Raw genomic sequence first — 25439 nt, 5'->3', positions numbered from 1 at the left:
TAAATGATAACGAATCCAAGCCATTATTGGATCTGATCCCGTTTCTGTACCGATTCTGAAACCGTTATTTAATCTTAAACGATTCTGAAACAGAACTCAATTCCTTTGAGGTCTAGGAACTGATCCACTGGAACTGAACTCAAAATCCACTAACTGATTCTGATTTAAATTCAACGATTTGCTGCGTAATGGAGTAGAAACACATCACAATTTGTGTAACGATACTAATTTTAGTTATTTATTATCTACCAACGTATTTATTCTTAAGTGATCTTTTCACTATTTATTGACTACAATTGATTACAATGTTGAGGAAGCGCTCTTGCCTACGGGAAGTTAACCTTAGGAACCGGCCCTAATTAAATGACTAATTAATTGACTATTGCCTTTGACGAAACGCTTGCGTTGCCGTACTAAAACAACAAACCTATAAACGATACATTCCACCGCCACTTCTGAAGATCCTAATTGCAACGGATTAATTGGCTGTACAGTTTCTAATCGTTGTACTCGAGTGCCCTAAACGATTGATCCTTGGTAAATCCGATTGACGACGGAAGAAACGTTATGACTGTTCAAAGCGCGGCAACTGTCGGGACGCTGATAGACGTACTCCAATCCAGTTAGCGCACCTTCGAGTCACACACTTCAAACACCACACAAAGTGCTTGCAGACAAACAAATCTTTTACGGTTGCCGATAATTCCACCCAAGCGTTGCCGTGTAATCAACGCAAAGCCGGCTGCCCCCATTTTTGTTTTACGGCTTATCATCGCTTAAGATTCGAGCAGTTTCGTTGAGCTGCGCCTGAATCTCCGGCAGGGACAGACCCTTCGTCTCGATCACGAACAGGTAGGTAAACAGGAACGCACCCGCCGTGAAGATGGCAAACGTCCAGAACAGCCAGTGCGTGCCGATCGCCGCATCGAGCGAGCTGAAGTAAAACAGGACGAAAAAGGCAACGCCCCAGCAGCTGCTCGACACGATCGAGGAAGCGTACGATTTGATGTTCGGCGCAAACATCTCCCCTATCAGCAGCCACGCGATCGGGCCAAAGCCGAGACAGAACGCGGCCGTAAACACGACCAGCGACAGGACGGGCAGGAAGGCGAGCCGGTCCAGCGACAGGCCGCTGGCCACGCGCTGCGTCTCCAGATAGAAGTAGGTCCCGAGGGCGACCAGCGCGCAGCACATGCCGCCGGACGAGATTAGCAGGTACGGCCGGCGGCCCAGCTTGTCCAAGGTTAGGACCGTTATCATGCTTGCAACCACCTGCACGCCGCCGATGATAATGCTCGCCAGCTCGGGCCGGATCGCGGTGCCCGTCTTCTCGAAGATGGTTTGCGCGTAAAACTGCACTGGATTGATGCCAGACAGCTGCTGCAACACGATGATGCCGGTGCAGATGAACAGAGCCCGCCGGTTGGCATGGTCGCGGAGCAGCTCCCCGATGGTACCGCGGTTTCGGATCGAATCCTCCACCGAGCGCTGGATCGATCCAAACTCGTCCTGCAGCTCCTCGATGCACTCGCCGCGCAGATACTCGAGCGAGCGGGACGCGTCCGCGTACCGGCCGTGGGACACATAGTAGTGGGGCGTCTCGGGCATCTGGCTGAAGGCGGCACAGAACAGCAGCGGAACGGCGAGCAGAATGTACTGCATCGTGGTGTAGCTTACGTACGGACCGATGCTGTACACCATCAGCATACCGAGCGTCATCGATACCTGCACCAGCGAGCCGAGGGATCCGCGCCGCTGTGCCGTCGCTATTTCACACACGTACAGCGGTGTGATGGCAAGGGCGAATCCTATTCCGCAGCCCTGGAGAAAGCGCCCGACTAGCAGCTGCGCCACGGACCGGGCCGTTACGAAAAGGATGAATGCTATCGCAAAGAGAAGGCCACCGGTAAGGAGGGCCAACTTGCGACCGAACCGATGTGCGATATAGCCCGCCACTGGTGGTCCTGTAAGAATAGAAAAGGCCATGCACAGCGAACGATCAGATATCAGTACGAGCTCGTTGGAATGCACCTTGACCTACCGGCCAACGATCCCAGCGCCAGTATTGAGCCTATCCAGGAAAATTCCGCATCGGTCGGCACTGTTGGCAGTGGGGAGTGCTTCGGATGGGTAAGCTTTGATTCGACCGGCGATGTCCAGCCCATCGCACAACCGGTACAGACGACGGAAAGGTTGGCTGGAACGAGAACACCACAACACGTCTAAAGTCACATTGGCATGCGTAATGAGCGTGAAAAACGTGGCCCCCCAATAAGGCATTCTTTTAAGCTTATTGCTGCCACGCGTCACTCTCTCTCTTCCACCGATGTCGTAGCTACTCACCCAGTATTGCCGCCAGGTACTGGCATTTGTTGCGCAAAAGTGCAACACCATTGATCCACATCATGATAATGGGTCGGATGAGTGATTGATGTCTTCTCAAGTCTATGAATACCACCAGACTATTACCTTCACGCGGTATCTCTGGCTATCTGTTTGGGGTACACTGTTACAGTACACGATGACACATCAATTGCACCAGGAAAGTAAAAGCTTTGTGCGCTATACTTCCAACATCGGATAGAGCTAGTTAGCACTTTATCGATACTGCACTAGGTACGCTAATTGACAATCCCGACAAACAGCCACAGGCAAAAGTACATTAAACAGTGCGATGATCGAAAGCAATCTACTGAAGGACTGCTGCGGAATCATATATTCAATTAAAACTGATGTCACTCCAAACACACTCCACACCGATTAGTCGGCGATGTCTCCTGGTCCGCGCGACTCACTTCAAAGAGCTTCAGCTCTTGACTGACCACCGGCAATCCGCGGCCCGGTTCGTAACAGACCTCGCCAGAACGCTGGCTCATTACCGATTACCAATTAAACGCAACCACTGTCGCGCTTAATCTCCCATTGCCGCCGTCAATTGTTCGTTTGTTTAGTTTTTTGTTATGCGCTTTTTAGTGTTGTCGATCGGGATGTCACGAAAAAAAACGACTCGCCTCATCTTGCTTCGGCGGAGCGGCTCGGCATTATTCTTTCCCCCATTCCCTCCCCCCCCTCTCCAGCCCATCAAGATGCTCGTGGCTTACCCAAACAGATAGCTTACATTTTCTTATCGCACCGTGAACAGTTATGCTTCTTTTGCTTTTAAAAGAAAGCAAAGAAAAACAATCAACAAAATCAGACCGCCTCTTGTGCCCATCCGACAAAAGCCCCATGATCGTAGCCAGGTTCCGAACCACACAAAAGCTCATGTCTTACGAAACGCACGTGTCGAAGCTTTTGTCGGTTGAGTGCAAGCGCACTCAAGCGTCATCCATCAATTACGAATCGCTGTTATGGGGGGAGTCAAGGATGTCTTTAAACATAAAAAATATATTTAAAAACAACTGCTGCAGCAGTTGCCTAGGAGCCTAGCAGCCTAGGAGAGATAGATTCACTAACCTTTTAGCTAGAGTTAATTTTCATGTACCTGCTCGTACTTTAAGAAACTTTAGGCTACTAAGAGTTGACCAAACTAGACGTGCATAAAGCGATAATGAACCTTTGACTGCGATGGCTACCAGATATAATGCACACTATGACTCTTTTGACTGGATTTCCCTATGTTAACCTGTATTTCTTGCTGTGATACTCTTTGTTATTTATTTTGTGTTGATGTTACATTGTGCCGTGATGCCTTATGTTATTATAAGATTAGTTGCGTTTATGCCAATCTAAACAGGATTTATCGACTTTTTAAGTACCGCGCACACGAATAGTCTATTTTTGCTAGAGGGTCGTACATACGAGGATTGAACCGACAACGGTCATGTTGCTAAGTCATGTGAGTTGGCAACTCGTCGGAGTAGTAGAATGTAGTTCAACTGTTGTGGTACGCATTCGAGTGTACTGGCACGTATTTGATCATAGTGACATACGATTCGCAGGATACGACATGCGATGCAAAGCTAACAAGAGGAAAGAGTTTCTGTTAACGTTACAGTTTGTTAAACTAGGAATGGGGAAACTTTGCCTTTGTAGGGAGCTTTTACAGGGAACTCTCCCTTAGAGGGCACTCATGTTACGGCTAAGATAGTAAACACCAATGCTCTGATAGAAAATGTTTGAATTATTATTTTTTGTATTCAATAGTAAAGGCTTTTGAAGTTAAATTTATATGTATATAATTTGTCCATATAAACAGTAACGGCATCTTCCTGCGCTTCTCTTTCATTGAATTGTAAGAACATGTTTTGTTAACGTGTTCCAACTATTCATGAATTTCTCATTTATGACTTCAATCTGAGTTAATATCACGCAAAACAATTCTTTATGTGAAACAATAAAATCAAATCGGTACTTATTATAAAAAGTTTGTTATTCACTTATTCAGTTCTAAAATTGCATTCAACAATAGCAGCATTTCAATAGAAATTGCCCTCTAACGCAATTACAAAAAAAGTAAATGTCTGATATTTTACCAATAGTCTCAAGGTATGTGTATAAATATAACAGTATTATAGTGATACGAGTGGTAGCTTGATCCTCTTTTTAACTTTTTAAAAATTTGACCCTTTTATATTGGCATTGCACTGTAGTAGGTGTAATTAATCAGAGGCTTCTGAATCACTGAATTTTTACAAAACGCATTAAACAACTAGTTGCGCTGAAGGGTAAAAACTATACCATTACATTCATGTATTGTAGAAGGTTTTTTTTCCACAACTACAACTTTATATGTTATTCGCTATAATTTACCAACACATTTAAATCTTTACCTTTAAACAAGCTGTACAATTATTGCTGTAACTAATCCATTAGTAAAGACATTAGCTTGTTAACTTTGTTTCACACAACATTTTCATTTTTACAATCTAAAAACTTCTGCAATTAAACAAAAATCTACTTTTTGCGTAAAGGCAGCATGTACATGTAAACAGACACACTCATACAAACGCGAGCAGCACTTTATACCACATATACTTTTATTTAAGTAAATTAACACAATACATTCAACACAGTCGTTCGTTACCTCGTATGACCCTAACGAACGTATCACTTTGGTGCGGGTGAAAGCTAACTACACTGACGAAGCGGAAGGAAGAAAACAAACAGTAAACTCTAATAGCATCTGCTTCTTGAGCACCACACTACCACCATCGCAATGGTGGTGTTAGTAGATAAAACAAACCCATGAGTCAATCGCTACAGGCCCGAACCGCACCTTACACCTTACCGTTCAGTCGATCCTGAATCTCCTGCAGACTGAGGCCCTTGGTTTCCATCAACGTGGTGAAGGTAAACACGAACGCAACCGCGCACAGGATGCCAAAGATCCAGAACGACCAGTGCGACCCGACCGCCTTATCGAGGTCGGCGAAAAACTGCAAAATAATAAAGCCCAACACCCAGCAGGTGGAGGCAACGATCGACGAAGCGATCGATTTCACGTTCGCCGGGAACATCTCACCCAGCACGGCCCACGGCAGCGGCCCGAACCCGATGCAGTACACGGTCACGAACACGATCAGCGACATGATCGGTAGCCAGCCGAGACTGTCCACCGACGGTGATTCCGTGTGCTTGAGGAAAAAGTACAGCCCCATTGTGCCGAGCGAAATGCACATACCGCCGGCGGACGTCAGCAGGATGGGCTTCCGTCCCAGCCGATCGACAATCAGTGGGGTGGCACCGCTCGCCAGCACCTGCACTGCACCGACCAGGATGGTCGAGACGGCCGGCGACAGGCTACTGCCGGTGCTTTCGAAGATGTTTTGACTGTAGAACAGTATCACGTTGATGCCGGACAGCTGCTGGAAGCTAATCAGACCGGCACAGATGATCAGCGCCTTTACGTTGCCCGCGTTCCGGAACAGATCCATTACGGAGCCTTTGTTCCTGAGCGACTCCTCGACCGTGGTGGAAATTTCTTGCAGCTCCTCCTGCACACCGTCCACGGTTTTGCCGCGCAGAAAACATAACGACTCCACGGCCTTTTCCTTATCACCCTTCGAGATGTAGTAGGCCGGTGTTTCGGGCATGAAGAAGAACGTTGCATCGAATGCGATCGGCAGGACGATGCAGGCCCACTGCAGCGCATGGTACGAAACGTACGGGCCAATGCTGTACACGTACAGGATGCCAGCTGGAAGGGATGAAGCATTAGCAGTCAGGTATGGTCAAGTAAACGCGAGATACTCTAAGATACTTACTAACGATGCACAACTGCATAAGTGATCCGAGTGCACCGCGGTACTCGTTGCTGGCGATCTCACCAATGTACATGGTTTGGACGGTCATCACAAAGCCAACGCCCAGTCCTTGGATGAACCGGGCAATCAGCACCTGCACTACCGTTTCTGTCGTCAGCAGCAATATAAACGATACGAGGAAAAAGATGGAGCTCCCCAGCAGTGTGAACTTACGGCCAATTCGTTCCGCCAATGGGCCAGCAATGAAGGGTGCTGATATAGAAGACAGTTTATTGTTTAACACAACTCCTTTCCACTAGAAATATTCCTCTAGCAAGGTATCTTTGAATTGATCACTTACCAATCAATGCACCCATTGCTACTAGTGATGCGATCCATGAGCTTTCCGATGCCGTTGGGATCGTATCGAGCGGTGTGGTATCTTTCGAGGCAAACTTGGGTCCAACCGGTGAGGTCCAGCCTAGCGACGTGCCGACCATAACTGAGGCCAGATTAACTAAGACATCGGATAATGGTTTGTTCATTACTAAACTCTTAGAAATTTCACATCCCTTTTTCCTTACCGATAATGCCAGCCATAAACTGGCGTGATGGACTACCCTTCTCCATCTTGCAGAAGTGTGAGGTTTCGAGCTTCTCAAAGGTAGCGACAGGTTGGTACTGATTGAGTTCAGCAGGATTCATTTAACACTGATGCCCTGTTGTGGAATGTAACACAAACACAAATAAAATTACTATTTTTATTCCGTGGAAACTTAAAGTCCACCACACTGGACACAAACACAAGCATATAAATGAGTACACAAACACCCCTAAATTTGAATGCGCCCAATACATAACACAAAAGTGCTCAGATAATAAACAACTGCCTACACTGTTAACTGTACTGTCCAGAATAGTCCTTTTGCCACCGTCGTTCGCCTAACGCGCTGTGCAGAAGAAGGAGGATGATAATGAACGTGCGAGTGGGAGACCTGTCACACGCGTCTCGACCGGTCAATGGTTGGTCAATGTCAGCGATCGAATGAAATGCCGTATGTAGGCTATCGGGGCTCTTAAATACACCCGGTGCGGTGTCTCAATCGCGGTAGCACTCGAAGGAACTCCCCGAACATAAACAGACAAACACAAGGAAATGTGACGGAAGAAAGGAGCCTCCAGCGCAGTGTTGTGTTTACCCACACGCTACACTATCAGCTGCACCAGCCAGGTGAAGTGGGTAGGGTACGATGCACCAGAGGTGTGGCAGAACGACGAAGACACTTGAGCATTCCTATCCGAGTCAGCGCGCTCGGACAATTTGTTAGAAGTTCCCGATCCATAGACATTATTCACTTGCACACTCTGTCCATCTTGCATCGGATTTTGTTACTCAATTTAGCACTACTATTGATGCTCCATCACTCTTTCTATTGCCATTGCCACTAACTAACACTAAACCAACATCAACATTTAAATTGCTCCTTTGTAGACCGTTTTCTTTTCAACGGTTCTTTCACTACACTTACACTGAACCATAGAACGTCATGCTCGGTGCGCTCTATTTCCTCTATCTTCTCCAGCTATATCCCGATGGTATGCCGACGTCAACGGACTAAGCACGACTAAGCTCGTGCCGGTAAGTGCGCGTAAGTTTTAAAATCTACCATAAAACCACACCTTCACACCGGGATTCCGTTTTGCGTCAAGGAGATCGCAACTCTAGTCAAGTTGTCCGATGTTCCTGGCTAGAATGGATTCTTCGTTCAACGTCCGACATTGGATCGTGCAATACTCGGCCGCCGGGGTGACCGTGAAATGCAAGTGTCCTAACGGCGATCGCGAGAAATGATAAGTGCAAGGAACGTGTCATGCGATCATCGATTTAATGATCGTAATGCTAATAGTTAATCAAAAACGAGATGCAATATCAAAAGTACTGGTAAAAGTTCAATTAAAATAAAATAATAATAAATACAAAACACAGCACGATTGCACATAACTTGTCAATACGACAACTACTAAACACCGTACAACAAAAACGGAAGCGTGCCGATCACTGCGCACGTGCATTCTACGCTCGCGCTTCAGGAAACATTATCATCGATCCGGCTGCTTTATTTGATAGCTTTGGCACCTCTTATGCGATGTCGTCCCCAATGCCCCCCGCGCGGTTGTGCGTTAGCAGCGTTTTAATTAGGCGCTTGTTTTCTTTGCCCCGTTGCTCACGTTGCCGCACGCGTTCAAGCAAAGCTACCGCAACGCCACCAATCTGCTGGAGCAATGGACCTGTCCCATCTACATGAAGATGTCATCGGTCATCATGAAGGTTGCTGGCTGCCACTACCCGTTACACCGACACCGGATATGGGGGTGAGATTTCAAGTTCACATTTGATAAACAAATCTTAAGTTTGGTAGAGAACGGGAATGTAGTTGGTATTAGCATACTAGGCCCATTGAGATAAACCTTGCGGTCCTATTCTCGGTCAGCTTGCGCACGTAGAAATGGCTATTTATTTGTGCAAATGGCTTAGAAAAGGGACCGAGCGGCATGGGCGTTGGAATCAAGTTTGTAAATCATGTCAAACGATCGTCTGGTTTTACGATCAAACGATCAACAAAGCTGGAACTATTTTACGTTTTGCTGTCTATCACCTCCCGACGAACACTGAAGATGATCAAGGTTTGCGCTATAGGGCAGTTGCTCCGTATCTCGGGCTGACCGCCTACCATAACGCAACCATAACAAAGAGTGCATGGACGTCAGCAGATAGGGCGTCGCGTTGCACAAATAATGTGGAGCAAATTATCAACTGAACTTTACTACTACACATTACTAGAAACAGGCGTTATAGTGTGCTGGTTTTTATTGTGTTGGTTATTTTCATTGACCAATAACATGAAGAGAAAAAAATCAACCACACAAGTGTTCGATGGATCGTGAACGTCTTTTGAAGTAACTGTAGGTAGATAGCACTAGCTAAATGCGTAGATAAAGTAAATGATATAATAATGAAGTCGATTCAATCGAATATTGCGGAAGAAATGAATGATTCGATAGTGTGAATGAATTCGGCAATACTACAAACTTTATTGAAACAAAATGTTATGAAGGATGATTATACAAACAAGTATGTATTGGATAATTGGATTAATTGGATAATCCAAAGTACAGAAGCATATACAATAAGCGTAAATGGTCTATGAATTTTTACAGGTTAGAAGCGCTCCTTGCTCTGGGATTATAAACCAGCTTATTTATGAATTACGTCAAAATATCATAGTATTGATTTTTTTATGAAGCAAGAAGAAATGTATATGAACTTTTGTAGCATTAAAAAGTGTTTATCATAACCGTCACTACAATATGATGTGGTTACCTTTGGTTTGGTGTCTAATTTAAAAAATATATTGTAATCCACGCTAGATATGATCTCCATGTCGAAGAAATAAACCATTTTGCTCTATTATGCATTCTACTCTTTGCTAGCAAACAAATACACCGTCTGTCCGATGGCTATCTTCCGCCTCGTTGATAGCAAACACGTGCCATATGATTCAATAGGGGCTGGTTAAACAAAAGCCTATCGATTGGCGGCATACCACATTTGCAACTACTGTTGGCTGTGCTACGATGCAGCAAACAGTTGCACTTCAACCGAAAAACAACTAATCTTTTATCAAATGCTACACTCAAACTGATCAAGTGGGGGAATGGGAGTGCGTAACGATCTTAAAAAGTTTCAATGCAATAATTGACCTTCGAAACCCTGCTGGAAAGGGCCAGCCCTTTCCGTACGCATTGTTTATTAAACGCACTTCCGGCATGGGATACGATTTGAATTAATCACACAGGCACAGTATTAATACAGCAGATTTAATTAAAATATCTTAACAATAATTATAACTACACGGCGCTAACGTTTAATTTGATTGAATGGCAAGATAGTAAACATGTTGAAATTAACTTGAATTACCATTGTGGAAACATTTTGCCCTCACTTCTGCTTAGTGAATCAACAACAATCAATGCGAACGAGTTTTATCACTAATATACTCTGAAGTACAAAATAGTGAAACAATAAGTAGCTAATCACTTAAAGCGGGAGCGAGTTCGATCACCAAGTCCGCCTGTACTGATCGCTCAAACAACACTGAAGCTTCCCCCGAGCTGGCCTCAGTCAATCTAGGCTGGCTTTGATAATCGCTCGACCGTCGGAATGCTGCTGGTGTGCACAATGCAAATTTGATGCATGCCCGCCCCAAACGCCACACCCGCTGCTTTGTCCGTTCGAGAATCATGGCAAGTACAGCGCTTAATCAACTTATCAGAACCGACCACATGGAGAGGGAAAGTAGCTGCTCACTTTGCCCACTCCATCTGTGTGAATTTGTGTGTGTGTGTGTGTGTCTGCTTCCGTGCATGATGATGGAGCAAAACGCTTTTTACAACTATTTCTCCGTTGTTTACCATTTTCCGTACTTCCCCCCGTGATGCACCGAGCGGGGGTATGGAAATTGGTAAGGGAAATTAACGATCATCAGCGATGGAGGCGCCCCAAAAGTACCGGTGGGAGGGAGATATAAAGCGTCTGCCACAGTTTTCCCACATATACGTAAGCAAAGCACGTCGTCTGCTTTTTTCTTAATGAGTTTTTCTTTCTTCCCGCCGACGCGGGTGGCAGGTAAAAATGGTTGACGAGCGATTAAGATCGCCACGTGATTGTCGCGGAGCTTAAAATGGCAAACATGCTTTGCGTGACCTCTGAGATCGTTAAAGCTGATCTTAGATAAATTTTCAGACATTAATATTCACCGCCTTCGACATAGGTTTTGTGACAGTTAAACAAACATGTTTCCATTTTTACAATGTTTGATATTTGTAAAACGTGGATTGGTGAAATTTGTCAATGATTAATTTGCCAAAATTAATAATTTAATTTGAGAAAAAATAACCCAAAACTTTAAAACTATTCCTTAACTTTCATTTATATTTTTTAACTCTCTCATGCCTATTTTGAAAGTGATAGGCGTCATGCTTATCATTAAATAAACAACTCGTTATCTGATGCATTCAGTGACTTCTGGGCCATTCTGTGAATTTTTTCATTTAATATTATTAATATTTGATTGATAATTTTATATCGGGAATATATCATGTGTTAGTATTAGTGAGTCATGCTCCAAAAAAAAATAAAACATTAAAACACAATTTCAATTTCAACACAAAGTTAACACTCACCTTGCCGCTGATGCTCCTGCTGAGCACCAACGAACGCTGACCTTTGAACTTCGCCACACTTCTCCCGGCACGGCTACTTGTGTTTTAACGCAAACTTCCAAATCTTTCGTCAGGTCCAGTGTGAAAGAAACCAGAATACAGCCACCAGAAAAGATTCGCGATCCGGTGATAATCGCACCGAACTGATGAACTCTTGTCAGCGCGTCATTCCCGAACGGCCGCCATAATCGGTAATCGAGAAGGCATAACAGAGAAAACGTTATCAGGAAGTCATTGCAAACAGCATGGCTGTGAAATTAACAAACATTCCTACACAAACCAAACACCCAGTGTCGTCGTCAGCACTCAATTGTTTCAATGGCAAAACAGACGCCCTGACATTGAGCTGATTTAAGTCGGCTGCAGTTGGGCGGCTTAAAAATGCATTTTGATGGACGTTCAAAAATTCGTTTATTATAAAAGCAACAGGAAAAAAAAACCCATCGACACCCACCACTCCCTGGCTGTTGCTCATTTTAACAAAGTACACGTGAAAAACAGGAAACGTGGCGTCGCCAGTCAATGTAATGATTAATATGGCCGACACTTTGGTATCACAATGCAAACACCTTTTGCCTGCCGCGTTCAGCTAGTTTCCGTGAGTAATGTTTGTTAAACTGCTTCTGTGCAGCGGCACTTGTCGGTACCGCCATCGATCCTTTCATTTGTTGCAATAATGTGACGGTCAAACAATAACAACCACAACATAAATACAGTTGCGTCGGTTACGCGCCACGTGGGATGTTTTATTTTCTTCGCGGAAAATTTCCCCCAGACAGTGGCGCCATCTGTTGAGTGTGCAACGTACCTGTGAAGCTTTTCCATTGTTCGAGCTGTTGTTTTTTTTTTTCGAGCAGCAATAGAAGTGCAATGAAAGTAGAACTAATTTGAGGACATTATTTGCTCCTCCAAATGACGAGAGTGTGGAGGTAAGCTGATGCACAATTACAATGTGTCATTTGGTACGATCACCATATGCAAACAATACCCATTCGCCAGTCCAGACAATTAATCATCGCGTAACATTATCCGCCGGCTTAACCATGACTCGGTTATTGTTCAGTCTTGTTCGGATCCATTCAAAACCAACAAAAAAGGTTAATCAGCTCCATGATGGAGCACTTCTCATTCAATCTGTATCGAAACATCAAAACTAACGGATTTAACGGGAAAGTGAGGGAAACACGATTATTACACCAGGTTAAATAGGTTATATTTTTCCAACCGTTTTTCAACGAGCCTTTAGCTTCTTGTAAAACATAACCAACTCTTCTCCGTTCGCTATACACAGTGCACAGTTCGTTCAGTTGTAGACAGCTCACGCCCCAGTTGCCGCTTCATTCCGGTGGGAATCGTTGCACGTCGCGGAAGAGATGAGCGTTTTGTTTTGCGTATGTATGTGCCAGCGCATTGATTATGTTTACACTTCAGCTTCAGCATTAAAGCCCGCGGCGTATGCCCTTTTATACATTCTTATTGCTCCTGCTTATACATTAAAACCTTATAGTGTGTCACTCCGTGTGTAGATTTTGCTTTTTTTTCTCTGAGTAGCTTACCCTACTCGATATGGCACCTTCGAACGTAATCTTTCCTTTGAAATTCTACTAAGAAATTGAACATTTTCAAAACCCGACTCACTAGGTCGGCTCAAAAACGGGATACAATCGAGGTTTCTGGTTGGGTGGTCCCTTTTTGGAGGGACATTTGTGTGATGAAACGCTGGCGAGACAGGGTGTTTCCGATCCAAAAAGTTATGCCAAAAGTTTACTGATGGATGTGAAGTGGAGGATTAGGTGGCCAACAATAATAAATTATCTTTCTGTATTGTACAACCTTTCATGACCTTTTTTGTTTGCTGTTTGCTGATATGATAGACTGGCTGGGTGCGTAAGTAAACACACTTAGCATTACATGTTCTTTTCCGTTTTGGGTGGACAAATGAATTATGAACAATTGACAACGAGGAAGCGTTTAGCACGCGTCTAGAGGACGCCCGGAAGCTCCTTTCGCTAGTGCAAAACTGGTTTCTTTTGGCAAATGGCACTCGTAAGCTAGCATCCACACCATACTCCTTCGTTGTAACATACCGACACTACCGAAGCAACACAACCTAAACTTAGCTTAAAAACTTATCAGTACACTTCACTACCGGATATCGCAAGCTATCTTACGGTAGCCATTACGTCCTGCAAGTGCAAAACTTTCGGCCCCTAGGAATCTATTTGCTTTCCATTTTTCCTTCCATTTGAATATTTCTGCTTCTCTCTCTTTCTCTCTCTGTCCCTCTACTAACTACAATGGCAATATTTTACTATCTCAAGAGCCTGCTTTTGAAGCTCGCACCTGCACTTCCTGTTTCCTCATCAGTCGTTTCGATTACCGTACCTTGTGTATGCGGCCTTTGCTTTCCTAAACGAACAAGAAACCTTTTACCGTATAACCTATCCTGGACTTCCCGAACCCTCCTTTGAAAGTATCGCAAGGTCAGCGAGCAAACAGACTTTTTTGCACCTACAACAATGTAATGTATAGTAGTGGGCTTGGGGGGAGGAGCTGGTTAAAACGGCTACAGTAACATATGTACAACACGTTAAAATAAATTGCTCTACACTTATAAAACAGAAACAAAAGACCGAAACAAAATCTGCCGAAGCACGGAATTTGGAAAGATTACACCAACTCGAGGTTCAAACGGACACAGACATAAAGTTACGCACACGTACATACATAAAATGGTTCAGTATCTTCGGCAGCACCCTTACTGCGCCGCCTTACTTCTTCCCACCCAGGATGGCCTGAATCTGTGCGTTGGTTTTGCCCTTCGTTTCCGGCACCTTAATGAACACGTACACCGTGCAGACCATCATCCACGCGCCAAAGAACCAGAACGTCCAGTCCGAGCCGAGCAGCTCCTGCATCGTGCCGAAGCTTTTCGTCACCAGAAACACGAGCGTCCAGTTGAACATGACGGCGAGCGCGGACGCCAGCCCCTTGATGTCCGGCGCGCACAGCTCGCCCATCATCATCCACGGGATGGGGCCGAACCCGAGCGAGAAGCTGATGATGAACAGCACGACCGAGGCCAGCGGCAACCAGCCAATGTTCGACACGTCCACCTTGTCGTTCTGCATCTTGAAGTACACGCCGAGCACGATCAGGCACGCGCCCATGATGAAGCTGCTCTGCAGCAGCAGTATCCGGCGGCCCGCCTTGTCGATCAGCACGGAGGAGGCGAGCGTCATTACGACCTGCACGACGCCGACCACAATCGAGCAGACGGCCGGGTCCATGGTGCTGCCGGCCGACTGGAAGATCGGCGCCGTGTAGAAGATGACCGCATTGATGCCCGAGAACTGCTGGAAGAACATCAGCAGCAGCGAGATGAAGAGCGCCGCCCGGTTGGTTGGGTTCGTGAACAGGTCCGACACTTTCGCCTCACCGGAAGCCGCGTCCAGATCGGACTGGATGGTCTGCAGCGCCGACTGGGTGTCGGCATTCGGGCCCCAGAACCACTTCAGTGCTACACCAGCATCGATACGACGACCCTAGAAAGAAGAGGAATAAAAACGCAACAGTTGTAAAGATGCGATCGTACGGCTGGTGATGTACCCACACGGGCCTTACCTTCTTCACCAAGTACACTGGACTTTCGGGCACGATAAACATGGCCACAATCAGCAGCACCGGGAAGATGGCACACAGTATGCTGAGCGTCACCCAGTGGGTGTAGGAACCGACGGCGTAAACGAACAGGATGCCAACCGTTAGATGAAGCTGGAAGAATGCTCCCAGCGCACCGCGGATGGATGTTTCAGCCACCTCCGAGATGAACATCGGTGCAACGACGCACGACGCACCCGTTGCAATGCCTGAATGTATAGAAGGCAAAATGAAGACAAGGAGTGTTTGAGTACTTAGGTGATCTTCCTACTTACCAATGACCAAACGACCGGCGTACAGCATGCCCGCACCGGTAGCAAAGATGATCAGTGCCCAGCTGATCAGGTACGGCACTGCCAGCGACATGGTTGTGTACTTGCGACCGATCTTCTCCGCCAGATATCCAGCAGGCAGTGCACCGAGGAACGCTCCCACGGCCAGGAACGCACCAACCCATGATCCTGAAACGAGCAGGTTGGAAATGATGTATTACTTTCAAATTAATTACCCTATAATCAATGTTTAAAAAAAATGAATCACAGACACTTCGAAGTGACCCGGTTAATCATAGTGCCCCCCTGCTATACCCACATTGAGCGCCCGCATTTGAAGAGGCCCGCACTCAATCAACAACCATTAGCTCGTGTGATAATATTTACCTAACAAACTCCGGTTGTTGGGCAAATGCCGCCCTTGAAATGAAAGGCCGAGACTATCACACCAACGATAACGGCGCTTATTGGGAAATTACTGGCTTTTTTTTGCGCACCATCCATTAGAAACGCATCAACCATCCGCAGGCCGATCGATGTAGACATTATGGACCGGGGCGTTATGGGCGGTAGTGCTCCTTCAATGGAAGGGTAATTTATCTTGTACCGACAACCGCAGACAGTTGCGTGCAACTGCACGCCACCACGTTTCTCCGTCCAATGGGGGAAAGGGAGGACGCATTAACATGCAAATAGACTCAAGTTACACGGCTTGGCCAGGCTAAACCGGTTAAACTTTAGCTTGGTAGGGGGAAGTCGTCGAATTGGGGAAGTTGTCGTCGAAGAAATTACCGTAAATGATGTAATTGTGGCTCCCCTGAGAGAGCTGTTCAATCGTGTTTGATGTTTCCCAACAATAAGCTTTACGGGGATTATTAAAGAGTTATTTAATTGAACCAGAATAGGAATAGGAATGGGATTGTTTATGACTATTTATCCAACTCAACTATCTGAAATTCCACTTGAACATTTTTCCCAAAAAACCTAAAACCCGTGCCTCAATGTAATAAATTGATACGTTTAACAATTTAATTCATCCGTCACACTCATAATTCAAGTGATCTACGGTAGTCGAGAGGCCATAAATTGTCACAATAAAAAAAAAACAACAACACCCCCTTTAATCCTATCCACACCGCGATTGATGCAAGAATCCGTGGGACCCTTTTTACGACACCCAGACCGAGAAAGGGGGCAAACCGTCAGCCGAGATAGGTGAGATAAGGCTGGTGTTGACGCTGCTGATAACGAATGCGCTTCAGTACTGTCTTCTTCCTTCGCTTACCTTCATCGGTGGTCAGCAGGAAACTTTCGTGCGCGAGCCCACTCGTGTCGCTTTGATTGGCCGGCACGAGCTGGGCCAGTACGGGCGAAGTCCAGGCCAGGGCCGTACCGCCGCTCACCGCCGCCATGCAAACTGCAAATGAAGCCAAATTGTTACTCATTATCTCGTTAAGCGGTGGTCTGAAAATCGTGCCATGGAGGTGGCCACAATTGGTGGCGTGCATGGCATGGCGCACGCATTGTCCAGTCCGACCAGTTACTTACTTCCGAGCGCAGCGACGAACTGGTTGCGCTTCGTCGTCGAACCCTGTCCCTCCGGGATGGGATCGTAGAGCATGGGGTTGGTCGCCCCGGGCGCACTGCTGCTCATCTTGACCGCTCAGCTAGGTACCCTGTGGGGGGGGGGGAGGAAGAGAGGGAAGAAAAACACACAATAAACATTTTTGCACAAACAAACACAAAACGTTTTTTGTTTTGCATCGTGTCCTTCCCGGCACCGTCCCTATGGGTTGCGATTTTAATGCCCAAACGCAACGCGGTTTTGTAGGACCGGATAGCGCTAAGTGAAAAGTCAATATTGAAACGATCGCCCAGCGTACGGGGTTCGGTTGCACGTTTTGCTCCATTGCACCACCCAGCGGGCGAGCGAAACGTGCTGCACGCGCCATGACGCGCCATACGTGCTGCGCTGCATCAGTTCTTCATTTGCTTCTTTAATTCACAGCACGCCCACGGGGGAGGTGGTAGTGGAAGGAGGAAGGGGAAAATGCAATATGAAACAAATAGACAAAAAGAGGTGGTGGGCTCACGGATGCACTTCCTGGTCGCTTCCGATCGATTCCGTCATCGATCATCGACGGTGGGGCGTTGTTGTGAGGCCATTTTGCTCGTAGTATGCATGGGCCGCATTCGCGCCAATTGGTGTTGGCGCGTTTGCCTGGTACTGAGAGCGGGCTATCAATCAGCCTGCTGATGGATGGAGTTTTTCATTCGCAATTCTTTACGTTAATTGATAATATTCATTCACTTTACACTTTATACAAGACGATGATTATGATGATGGATAAGGAGAGCTATATTGATGTAAAAACATCAATTATTACATTTTGAGTTATAGCATCACTTATCATGTTTTTTTTTTTCATTCTAAACGACCTTTTTCCGGCTTGAATGCCTAATGTATCCCAAAAAAATCTTCATTAAACAACAACCGCTCCCAATCGCACTGACGGTCTAAGGTAATATGATCGCAACAATCACAACTCTCCTAAACAAAAAACGACCATTTCCGTGACGTATTTGCGGAAAAGTGTCAAAAGACAAACGCTTTTCCTCAACGCACGGTTGAGCTAACGATGCTGTGTTTCGTTAGGGACACAGCATTCGCCACCGTCACCACCAACACCAAAAAACCGTCCCCGAAACCGACTGAGCTGTCCTTCGTATGACCTTCGGCTCGCCATACGCTCGCTGACGTTCGGCAGGGTGGAAAATTCGGGCACCACCCTCATTTCTCGCGCGTGAAAACACGGAAGACGGCCATCGACGAAACAGATGCCGTTGCGGTCCGTATCATCATGCACACACAGTGGAAGATGCAGACCGACAGCTACTCGCAGCTCGAATTGACGTGCTGCGTGCGTTTTACCAACGGATCACATGCAATCGTGTGATGTGTTTGGTCCCCCCCCCCCCCTCCTTTTTTCTTACCCAACATCCCCCTCCATCCATCTGTGCACTTTTTATTAAGACGAGGATGTTGTCGTTTATCAGCGAGGATGATAGTAATTATTATTAATTTAATAATGACTGGCCCGTTGATGGAGCGCGACATGATGATGAGAGTGCATTGCGACGCCAAACGGTAGCAAAGGGGCAAAGTGGCGTTGTGCCCTTGAACGGAAGGCGTTTGACACTTTTACTGCACCCGATGCACTTTAGTTGATAAGATCGCGCCAATCCAGTTAACGAAAAGGTCGAAAAGATTAGCCAAAGCACTGCACAAAACGATTCGAGTTTGTTTTCTCAACTTCAGTTGCGCGATTTTCTATTCATTGATGTTTTGTACTTCGCATTACAAGCTGACTATATGATGCGCTTTTAATATAGAACAGGAAAAAGAGTTTATTTACTAAAGGTCCTGCCTTATCACATAGAGCGTATTGTCAGTGAAAATAACTCTAAATCACTCCGTAAAAGTACGCATTTTGCCTCGTTCGTTTCGTTGCGAGCTTATTCATACTAAAAATAGCACAGTTGCATAGTTTATTATGCTGTTTTTCCTATTTCACCCTCCGTTTGCCAATTGTCTTTGGCAGTTGATCGATCGGGGAGTGGTTTTTTTCTGAGTGCTTGTTTATTTTCGCACCCGTCCTGCAAATGACCTGCACAGTATTTTATTTACATAATCTCACACCTGGTAAGATAGCAAGACACAACGAAAAACAGATGGGGTAAAATAGTGTTCGAGCAGGATTTATAAATATTACTTTACTGATTAACCTTCTGTATCTGCTGCATTGGACGCGAAAGGAAAATCCCGAAAATTGTTTGTAGCCTTTGGAGATGAAGTGGGTGATGAATGTTAAGCGTTATTTCTAGAAGCTGTTTATTTCTTTAATTTATTTAAAAAAAAACCCATTTCTATGCACCATAAATACAACACAACCACACGGTGAGGCTCGTTGCATCCACGCCTAGCCAAAATAAACACAGCCAAGCAAGACAGCCGGCACCTACTTATCTGATCCTGCTGATAACCCCCCACTGCAGACTGGTAAGCGCAACTGCACAGCCGACGCCACATATTCGATTAGCCCGAGCAATTTGTACGGTAGGACAGATCTAATCAAATGATCATCACACGGCGGGGACCAAATCAGGAATGAGGTGGATTTTTACTGGTAAGGAGCGCAGTTTTGCCTCTCTGCACCCATTCATGAAACAAATCATTACAGACAATCTTATCGCCCTGCTGGGAAGGTGAGGAAAATTCGTGTAAATTATCTAACTGCAACGCAATGGCTCAATGGCCATGCAAGAAACGCGTGCCAATCACGCTCATCTGAAATTACCGGTAGTTAATTGGGCAATTGATATCTGCACGCTTTGATAAGATTACGCGTACCCACGTGGAAGCGCAGGATAAGTAATGTAAAAATCGCAAAACCTAAGCCGTTGCAACCTTCTTAAACGGTTAAAACGTGCCGTCGTTCTAATCTGCTTTTATTTACGACTGCATTACTTCTTTCCAGTCTTTGCCGGTTCGTTCGTGTCATTCGTTACATTTCGTCCTCACTATCAGCTGAAAAGCGCTGGCTGGACTTCGAGAAAAGTCTCGCGCAGCAAGCCTCCTGCTTAGCGCCCAATCCGCATCGATTGCCCTCCGAACCCTGTCGGTTGTGGGGGGGAAGATTGATACCCCAAGCGGTGCGCCTTCATTCAAACTTGGCATGAACAATGTTATCGGCACACACACACACGTACATCGTCTTAAACAGCAGATAAGAGCTCAATCATCAATTACATGTGTCGAATGCAACTACTATCTCGTGAAGGGGGAGGTGATAGAAGCGCCCAAAGAATCTCGACTATGATTACTTAATTCACGCTTTTTCTTTTAGTACGCTTTGCTCTCTTCATGCCCAAGACTTGAAGGTCAACTGACGACAGCACGATTGTACGTATAATGGTTGAGGTTGATGAAAAAGTGCTGCTCACCCTACAGGCAAGCAGCTCTCTTGTAAAACGGTCTCAGTAGAAAGCAGTTCCTTTCGTTTAGTTGTATGATCGCAATACGATCGCATGCTGCAGCATGTGCGGCACACGCTGCCTGTGAGTTCAATTTAATCTCAATCAATTGAACACTGCAACTGCACGATACGGTGCGCACTGGAGAGGCATATGGTTAATACGTTAGCCACTTCACTGCACAATTGTACTTCCTCATCTCTCGAGGGTTTTACGATCAACGGTTTGCCTAATAGTTCCAATGGTCTGCTTTCAACGCATCGCGTACAGCAACGGTCCTTGCATGTACGGACGTAGCAATTGAGCGAAAGGGGATTGTTGTTTAGCCCCGATCGTCTGCTTTCTTTGGTTGTTATTTGCGCTCAATAACGTTTGTACTGTCGTGCGCTTAGCGAGATGACGTTTTTAAAATTACCAGACGGTACCTCTTAAACCCTTGCCATATGGAACATACTTTTCCAAAAGCGATTATTTATCGTACATCATCTTCGGGGACAAATAAAGCATCCACGGCACGATAAAAAAAATGCTTCTTCCTGTACTTCTTGCTTTTGATGCTTTTCCTCCCCTCCTCGTTTACATTTCAGTACCATCCACATCATACAGCGATAACACAAGTGTCCATTATCCAAGGCCACCACACCACGCAAGCGACAAACGTTTCGAGCAGCTGGCGCAAATAGAAATGGAAATGCGAGATATGCGTGTACCGTGGTACGGCTAGCAAACGATATGGCACAAACAAGGCACTGGTGAACCTCCAATATTGCTAGAGACAATATTAGAAGGTTGACGAAAAAATTGAGAATGTTTCTTTTGGGTTTTGGCTTCAATGCACTCCCTCGCGACGAAGGTTCACACCATTTTTCGTCACAGAAGGCATCATTGTGGGGTCGTCGTCGTCGTCGTCATCGACACATTCACTGAAGATGTATTCAATACTCAACAGTATCAGTGTCCATCGCCAAACTTTTTCATACACCTTTTTTCTCATTTTTTGTATTTAGTTACATTCCGATTGTCACACAAATACGCACACACAGTTGATTGACCGTCTTTTACATAATTCAAAACCCAACGCTTTAGGCCATTCAACCCCGATGTGACACCGTGGACACGTTTGCCGCTCGGTACCTACTCGTTCGTTAGAGTTGTCTGGCGACTGCAGACACACCAAAACTGCACTAAGCGTAGCGATGCACCGTTTCAAGATGACTGCGCTGTACCACACACACAAAAAAACACAATCACTCGATGCACACTGCCGGCCAGCAAGGATCGTCCGCGATGCACGAAACTCTACTCGAAACCGCTGCCAATCGGGAACCGTTTCGGTCGCGAGTTCGAACCGTATTAAACGGTCGCGGAACGTGGCATCGAAGAAAATTTTAACGAGCCGGATGGACTAGAAGAGTGTGCCTCACACATACAAGCGAGGACTGGCTATCGCCGCTCTGCTCTGGCGCACAAACGATGCCGAGTGCCGAACGAAGCACGATTTGGGACGCGCCTCACACATCTTCCGCCACGCGCGAGGGGGCTCACACGATCGTGTTACCACCGACCCCGCTTTCCTCTACGGAGACGCTTGAAATATGATAATCGTACCCGGTGGTGACGGCGCCTCGGTCTTTGCTCCATTTTTGCCGCCCGGTCCACCCGGGGCTCCTTCCCTTTTTTTTCGCCTCGGCCAGGAACCGGTGAGGGATTATCTACAACTACTAATGCCGGCGCTTGGTCGTGCTTAGTAGTAGTGGTAGTAATACGCATCAGCAACATCACCACCACCACCACCACCACCAAACGGCGATCGTTACATGCGTACAAGATCCAGCATCTCCGAACGGAACGATCCTTCACGGTCATGCTCTCAGCGTTTCGGCTCAGCTCGCGCTCACGCACGCACGCACGCATCCGCTCCCGCAAACGCAAACACTAAATGCGCAATGATAACGTGCTTTATTTACTTTATGCTCTGTACCGTTTCGTTCACTCGCTACAGCAGCTACAGCCTCACATCAACAGAGGTTGTTTTTTGTGTTGTTTTTGTCGATTACGGGTATTACGGGCGAGTTTGGAAGCCGTTAAATCCCAGCATGAAGTGTAAATGAATGAAAACGAAAGTGATGCCTTCATCCCTCTCCCTTTCGATGGGGTGGCATACACAGTTGGCTTGCAAGTGGAACACACGCCGATCATCGATGCCAGTTCAATCCGGTCCTGGGGAGGCGTAGAGCGCGAAAATCCGATCAACGAAATCAACACCGATTTGACATTTTGGGGGCTTGTTGCTGCTGCTGGTCGGGAAACTGGTTTGACTGAAAGTTGTTTTCGGCCCGGTTTTTAGCGGCTGTTTTGCTTTTGTTTCAATTAAGGGCAGCGTTCTGGTGGAATATGGAATTAATGGACACGGCGCAGAGCTTACAAATTTGTGCCTTAATTGTGTAACAGCGAGACGTAAAAAAGAGGCTCAAAATAATTGCTTTTTTATATTATAATTATATTACTTTTATAGCACAAAAGTGTTTGAATACACATGCTTCAATGGTAAAATAATCAAAAATTTTGTAAAATTTTAACTCCTCAAAACTGTCTCTATTGACGCAACGCCAAAACCATGCAAATGCGTAAATGCAATCCTACAGGTTACGGACACGCACCGGGTCATCCGGGTCCTTTCATTGACCCTCCCTCCAAACCCCTCTGCCTACAACTGCTCCCTCACGTACAACAGCACCATTCCACTCCGCACAAAACATTGGCCGCGTACGACAACTCGTGCGATTCCGGGTTGCGTGCGGACCTGCGCACTAGCCGTCACGCTCAACCGTTCCCCTCAACGTGGCCGGCTGGCCGTTCGCTCTCAGCGAAAAGGGAGGAAATTCGGTGGCTCGGTGGACTAACTCGCCTTGCACTCCCACCGACCAATGACTTTCACTTGTTATTGCTGTCGAGGGTGGCTTTCCTACCAGCGCAGCCAAGTACGTCACGGGACTCGTTGCGCTATCGTTTGGGCTTAAATCTGGCACTGGCTCGAAGGCTGCTGTTTGTCCCCGAACTTTTATGTTGCTTCAGTAGTTTGATCAGGCACCAGCAGTCTGTTATCTTTCACCCCAAATCTTCTACTCCGTACATCCATCAACTGTCACCCGACCAAGGGGTCTTGGACCACCGGTGGACTATGGACAAATTGCGTCTTGTCACTAGCATCACTATCAGCAGAGAACGGATCGACGGACATTGAGGGTTTTGTTTTATTTTGGGGTACGGAACATCGAATCACTGCCAACAAACACCCGCACACGGCAAGGTCACTTGCAACAGTGTTGCATAATAGGGACATTAAATTACCGTCCGTATGTAAATGTTGCTTCTGCACCCACTCTGCACTACACGCGTACGCCGTTACCGATTATGTCACTTACACTTAATAATGTAACAAATAGTAGTTTGCAGATTACACTTTTGCTCCACTGCTTCACAACACTGAAAACGCCACCACTACGCAGTGTTACCGGTAAGCTGTTGGATGATGTTTTAGATCAACGTCCTATTTATTCGGCTGCCAGCCAAACACTGAACCGAGCTGGTGTCCTCTGGCAACTGCACCCTCACGCTCACTGACGTATGATCGATTTTCACTCCCTTGGAAAAAAGGACAGTTTGAAGGAGGAAAAGGCGGTAGATGTCTTTCGGTATACCCTTATCGTACGACCTCCCCATCCCACGGTAGTTCCAATCCCACGCAGCACCAAACACCGGCGACATTATACATAAGAACGGAGCTCCAGCAGCATATGCAACATACTCTCCACGTGACGTCAGCTTGCTCTAGCTCGCTCACTCTCGCACGCATGATTGTGGTGGGATTTTCACACACTCCTCACCCCTATGTAAAGGGAATGGAAATGTACGAGAGAAAGAGAGAGAGAGAGAGAGTATGTACACTCTCCGCAACCCATACGGAGGGGAAATTCTCACAAGGATTTCTCCTTATCCCATCGCCTACTTAGACGGCGTGCGTACGTGCAAACGAAGGGATTCACGTGGTTTTATGTTTTGAATTGTGCGCTGTATGGTTTAAGCATAGTGGAACCAAAAAACACTGTTTTTGAGCCAAGAAGAACGTTTGAATGAGGAGAACGAGGCACACATTTCTTATGAAAACTATTAAGATAAATGGAGGGCAGAACAGCTCAGCATATAATATACGCAATCGCTTCCTGCTGTACCCCATCATGTGTGATTGTTCTGATGGTAGGGTCTGGCGTGTCTCTGGTCCGCCACGTGCTGTTGGTTAATGCATTCAACGGCAAGACGAGCATGCTCGTAGGGCAACAAAGGGGTATAACCACTGTTATGATGGCACACATATTGACGGCGTTATTTCGGATTGAGTGAGAAATGTTTCGTCATTTTCCTGAAAGCCCGCAGTGAATTTATCGTATAGGAAATAGAGTTCTTGTAGGGTTCCTATCCAGTGATGATTGGAAGGGGAAAACCCCCAACTTGGATAGCTTGGTGTGTTGGTTGGTTTGTTTGTTTGTGTTCTTCCTGTACAACCAAATGATGATGTAATTTAAACTCCATTGAATAACAATAATGTTTTGAAGTTTAATCATACAATTAATACAGAATATTGCTAATAGGTATCGAATGGATTGCTAACTGCCATACCTTTGCGCACCGACGCCATTAACCCGGCATTGAATTTTAAATCTCGTGATAAACGTGCCATGTCTAGACGGCGACTAAAATGGTAAACGTTGAATAGGAAATCCGCTGGGATGTACAAACACCGACCTCCATCTGGACGGAACACACACACGAGAGAATACACTTGTTACTTGAAAAGGCAGCCAGATCGACTCCAGTCTATTTTTGGAAACATTTTGTACAAACTGCACTGTTTACTACGCAAATTTCAGCGCGTATGCATTTGCGAAGGTTTACTACTAGTGCGCTTTTATTTACGATCGACACGAGCTCGATCACTATACGACCC

At 46.1% G+C, this 25439-nt stretch overlaps 3 protein-coding genes across 9 annotated transcripts; all 3 read right to left on the bottom strand.

Annotated features, from left to right (window-relative positions):
- Nucleotides 1–210: 210 nt before the first annotated feature.
- On the bottom strand, nucleotides 211–2940 carry LOC1270938 (facilitated trehalose transporter Tret1). Its single transcript, XM_309666.5, has 3 exons — nucleotides 2344–2940; nucleotides 2042–2197; nucleotides 211–1964 (listed from the first exon to the last, which is right to left on the bottom strand). Exons 1-3 carry the CDS (start codon nucleotides 2405–2407, stop codon nucleotides 760–762), a joined length of 1425 nt encoding a protein of 474 aa, XP_309666.4. The 5' UTR covers nucleotides 2408–2940; the 3' UTR covers nucleotides 211–759.
- Nucleotides 2941–4958: 2018 nt separating this feature from the next.
- Nucleotides 4959–11673, bottom strand: LOC1270939 (facilitated trehalose transporter Tret1). Of its 4 annotated transcripts, none has more exons than XM_309670.4 (5): nucleotides 11430–11673; nucleotides 6770–6904; nucleotides 6547–6702; nucleotides 6207–6458; nucleotides 4959–6139 (listed from the first exon to the last, which is right to left on the bottom strand). In XM_309670.4, exons 2-5 carry the CDS (start codon nucleotides 6888–6890, stop codon nucleotides 5220–5222), a joined length of 1449 nt encoding a protein of 482 aa, XP_309670.4. In that variant the 5' UTR covers nucleotides 6891–6904; nucleotides 11430–11673; the 3' UTR covers nucleotides 4959–5219. The 4 variants fall into 4 exon arrangements, with proteins under 4 accessions (XP_309670.4, XP_003436496.2, XP_309667.2 ...); XM_003436448.2 differs by lacking the exon at nucleotides 11430–11673 and adding an exon at nucleotides 10165–10484; XM_309667.4 differs by lacking the exon at nucleotides 11430–11673 and adding an exon at nucleotides 7715–8279.
- Nucleotides 11674–12659: 986 nt separating this feature from the next.
- LOC1270940 (facilitated trehalose transporter Tret1) lies at nucleotides 12660–24282 on the bottom strand. Of its 4 annotated transcripts, none has more exons than XM_061648424.1 (6): nucleotides 23860–24282; nucleotides 16949–17076; nucleotides 16686–16817; nucleotides 15404–15589; nucleotides 15093–15337; nucleotides 12660–15013 (listed from the first exon to the last, which is right to left on the bottom strand). In XM_061648424.1, the coding sequence occupies exons 2-6, from the start codon at nucleotides 17052–17054 to the stop codon at nucleotides 14240–14242; spliced, it is 1443 nt and encodes a 480-aa protein (XP_061504408.1). In that variant the 5' UTR covers nucleotides 17055–17076; nucleotides 23860–24282; the 3' UTR covers nucleotides 12660–14239. The 4 variants fall into 4 exon arrangements, with proteins under 4 accessions (XP_061504408.1, XP_061504409.1, XP_003436493.2 ...); XM_061648425.1 differs by having other exon boundaries at nucleotides 23786–24026; XM_003436445.2 differs by lacking the exon at nucleotides 23860–24282 and adding an exon at nucleotides 21573–22004.
- Nucleotides 24283–25439: the final 1157 nt, after the last annotated feature.

This window comes from Anopheles gambiae, chromosome 2 (assembly GCF_943734735.2).
Source record: "Anopheles gambiae chromosome 2, idAnoGambNW_F1_1, whole genome shotgun sequence".
NCBI classification, from domain to species: domain Eukaryota; kingdom Metazoa; phylum Arthropoda; class Insecta; order Diptera; family Culicidae; genus Anopheles; species Anopheles gambiae.
Note: the sequence above shows the minus strand (reverse complement) of the source record. Positions and strands in the feature narration are given on the sequence as shown.

Excerpts from the sequence above, each read along its gene's own strand:
- LOC1270938 (XM_309666.5), bottom strand. The coding sequence starts at position 2,407 with ATGATGTGGATCAATGGTGTTGCACTTTTGCGCAACAAATGCCAGTAC. Across the intron at positions 2,198-2,343 it reads GTACCTGGCGGCAATACTGG|CCAACCTTTCCGTCGTCTGT; the intron begins GTGAGTAGCTAC and ends TTCTCGTTCCAG. Across the intron at positions 1,965-2,041 it reads GGCGCTGGGATCGTTGGCCG|GACCACCAGTGGCGGGCTAT; the intron begins GTAGGTCAAGGT and ends CTATTCTTACAG.
- LOC1270939 (XM_309670.4), bottom strand. The coding sequence starts at position 6,890 with ATGAATCCTGCTGAACTCAATCAGTACCAACCTGTCGCTACCTTTGAG. Across the intron at positions 6,459-6,546 it reads AGCAATGGGTGCATTGATTG|CACCCTTCATTGCTGGCCCA; the intron begins GTAAGTGATCAA and ends CTTCTATATCAG. Across the intron at positions 6,140-6,206 it reads TATGCAGTTGTGCATCGTTA|CTGGCATCCTGTACGTGTAC; the intron begins GTAAGTATCTTA and ends CATCCCTTCCAG.
- LOC1270940 (XM_061648424.1), bottom strand. The coding sequence starts at position 17,054 with ATGAGCAGCAGTGCGCCCGGGGCGACCAACCCCATGCTCTACGATCCC. Across the intron at positions 16,818-16,948 it reads GTTCGTCGCTGCGCTCGGAA|TTTGCATGGCGGCGGTGAGC; the intron begins GTAAGTAACTGG and ends CTTCATTTGCAG. Across the intron at positions 15,590-16,685 it reads CCTGCTGACCACCGATGAAG|GATCATGGGTTGGTGCGTTC; the intron begins GTAAGCGAAGGA and ends TGCTCGTTTCAG.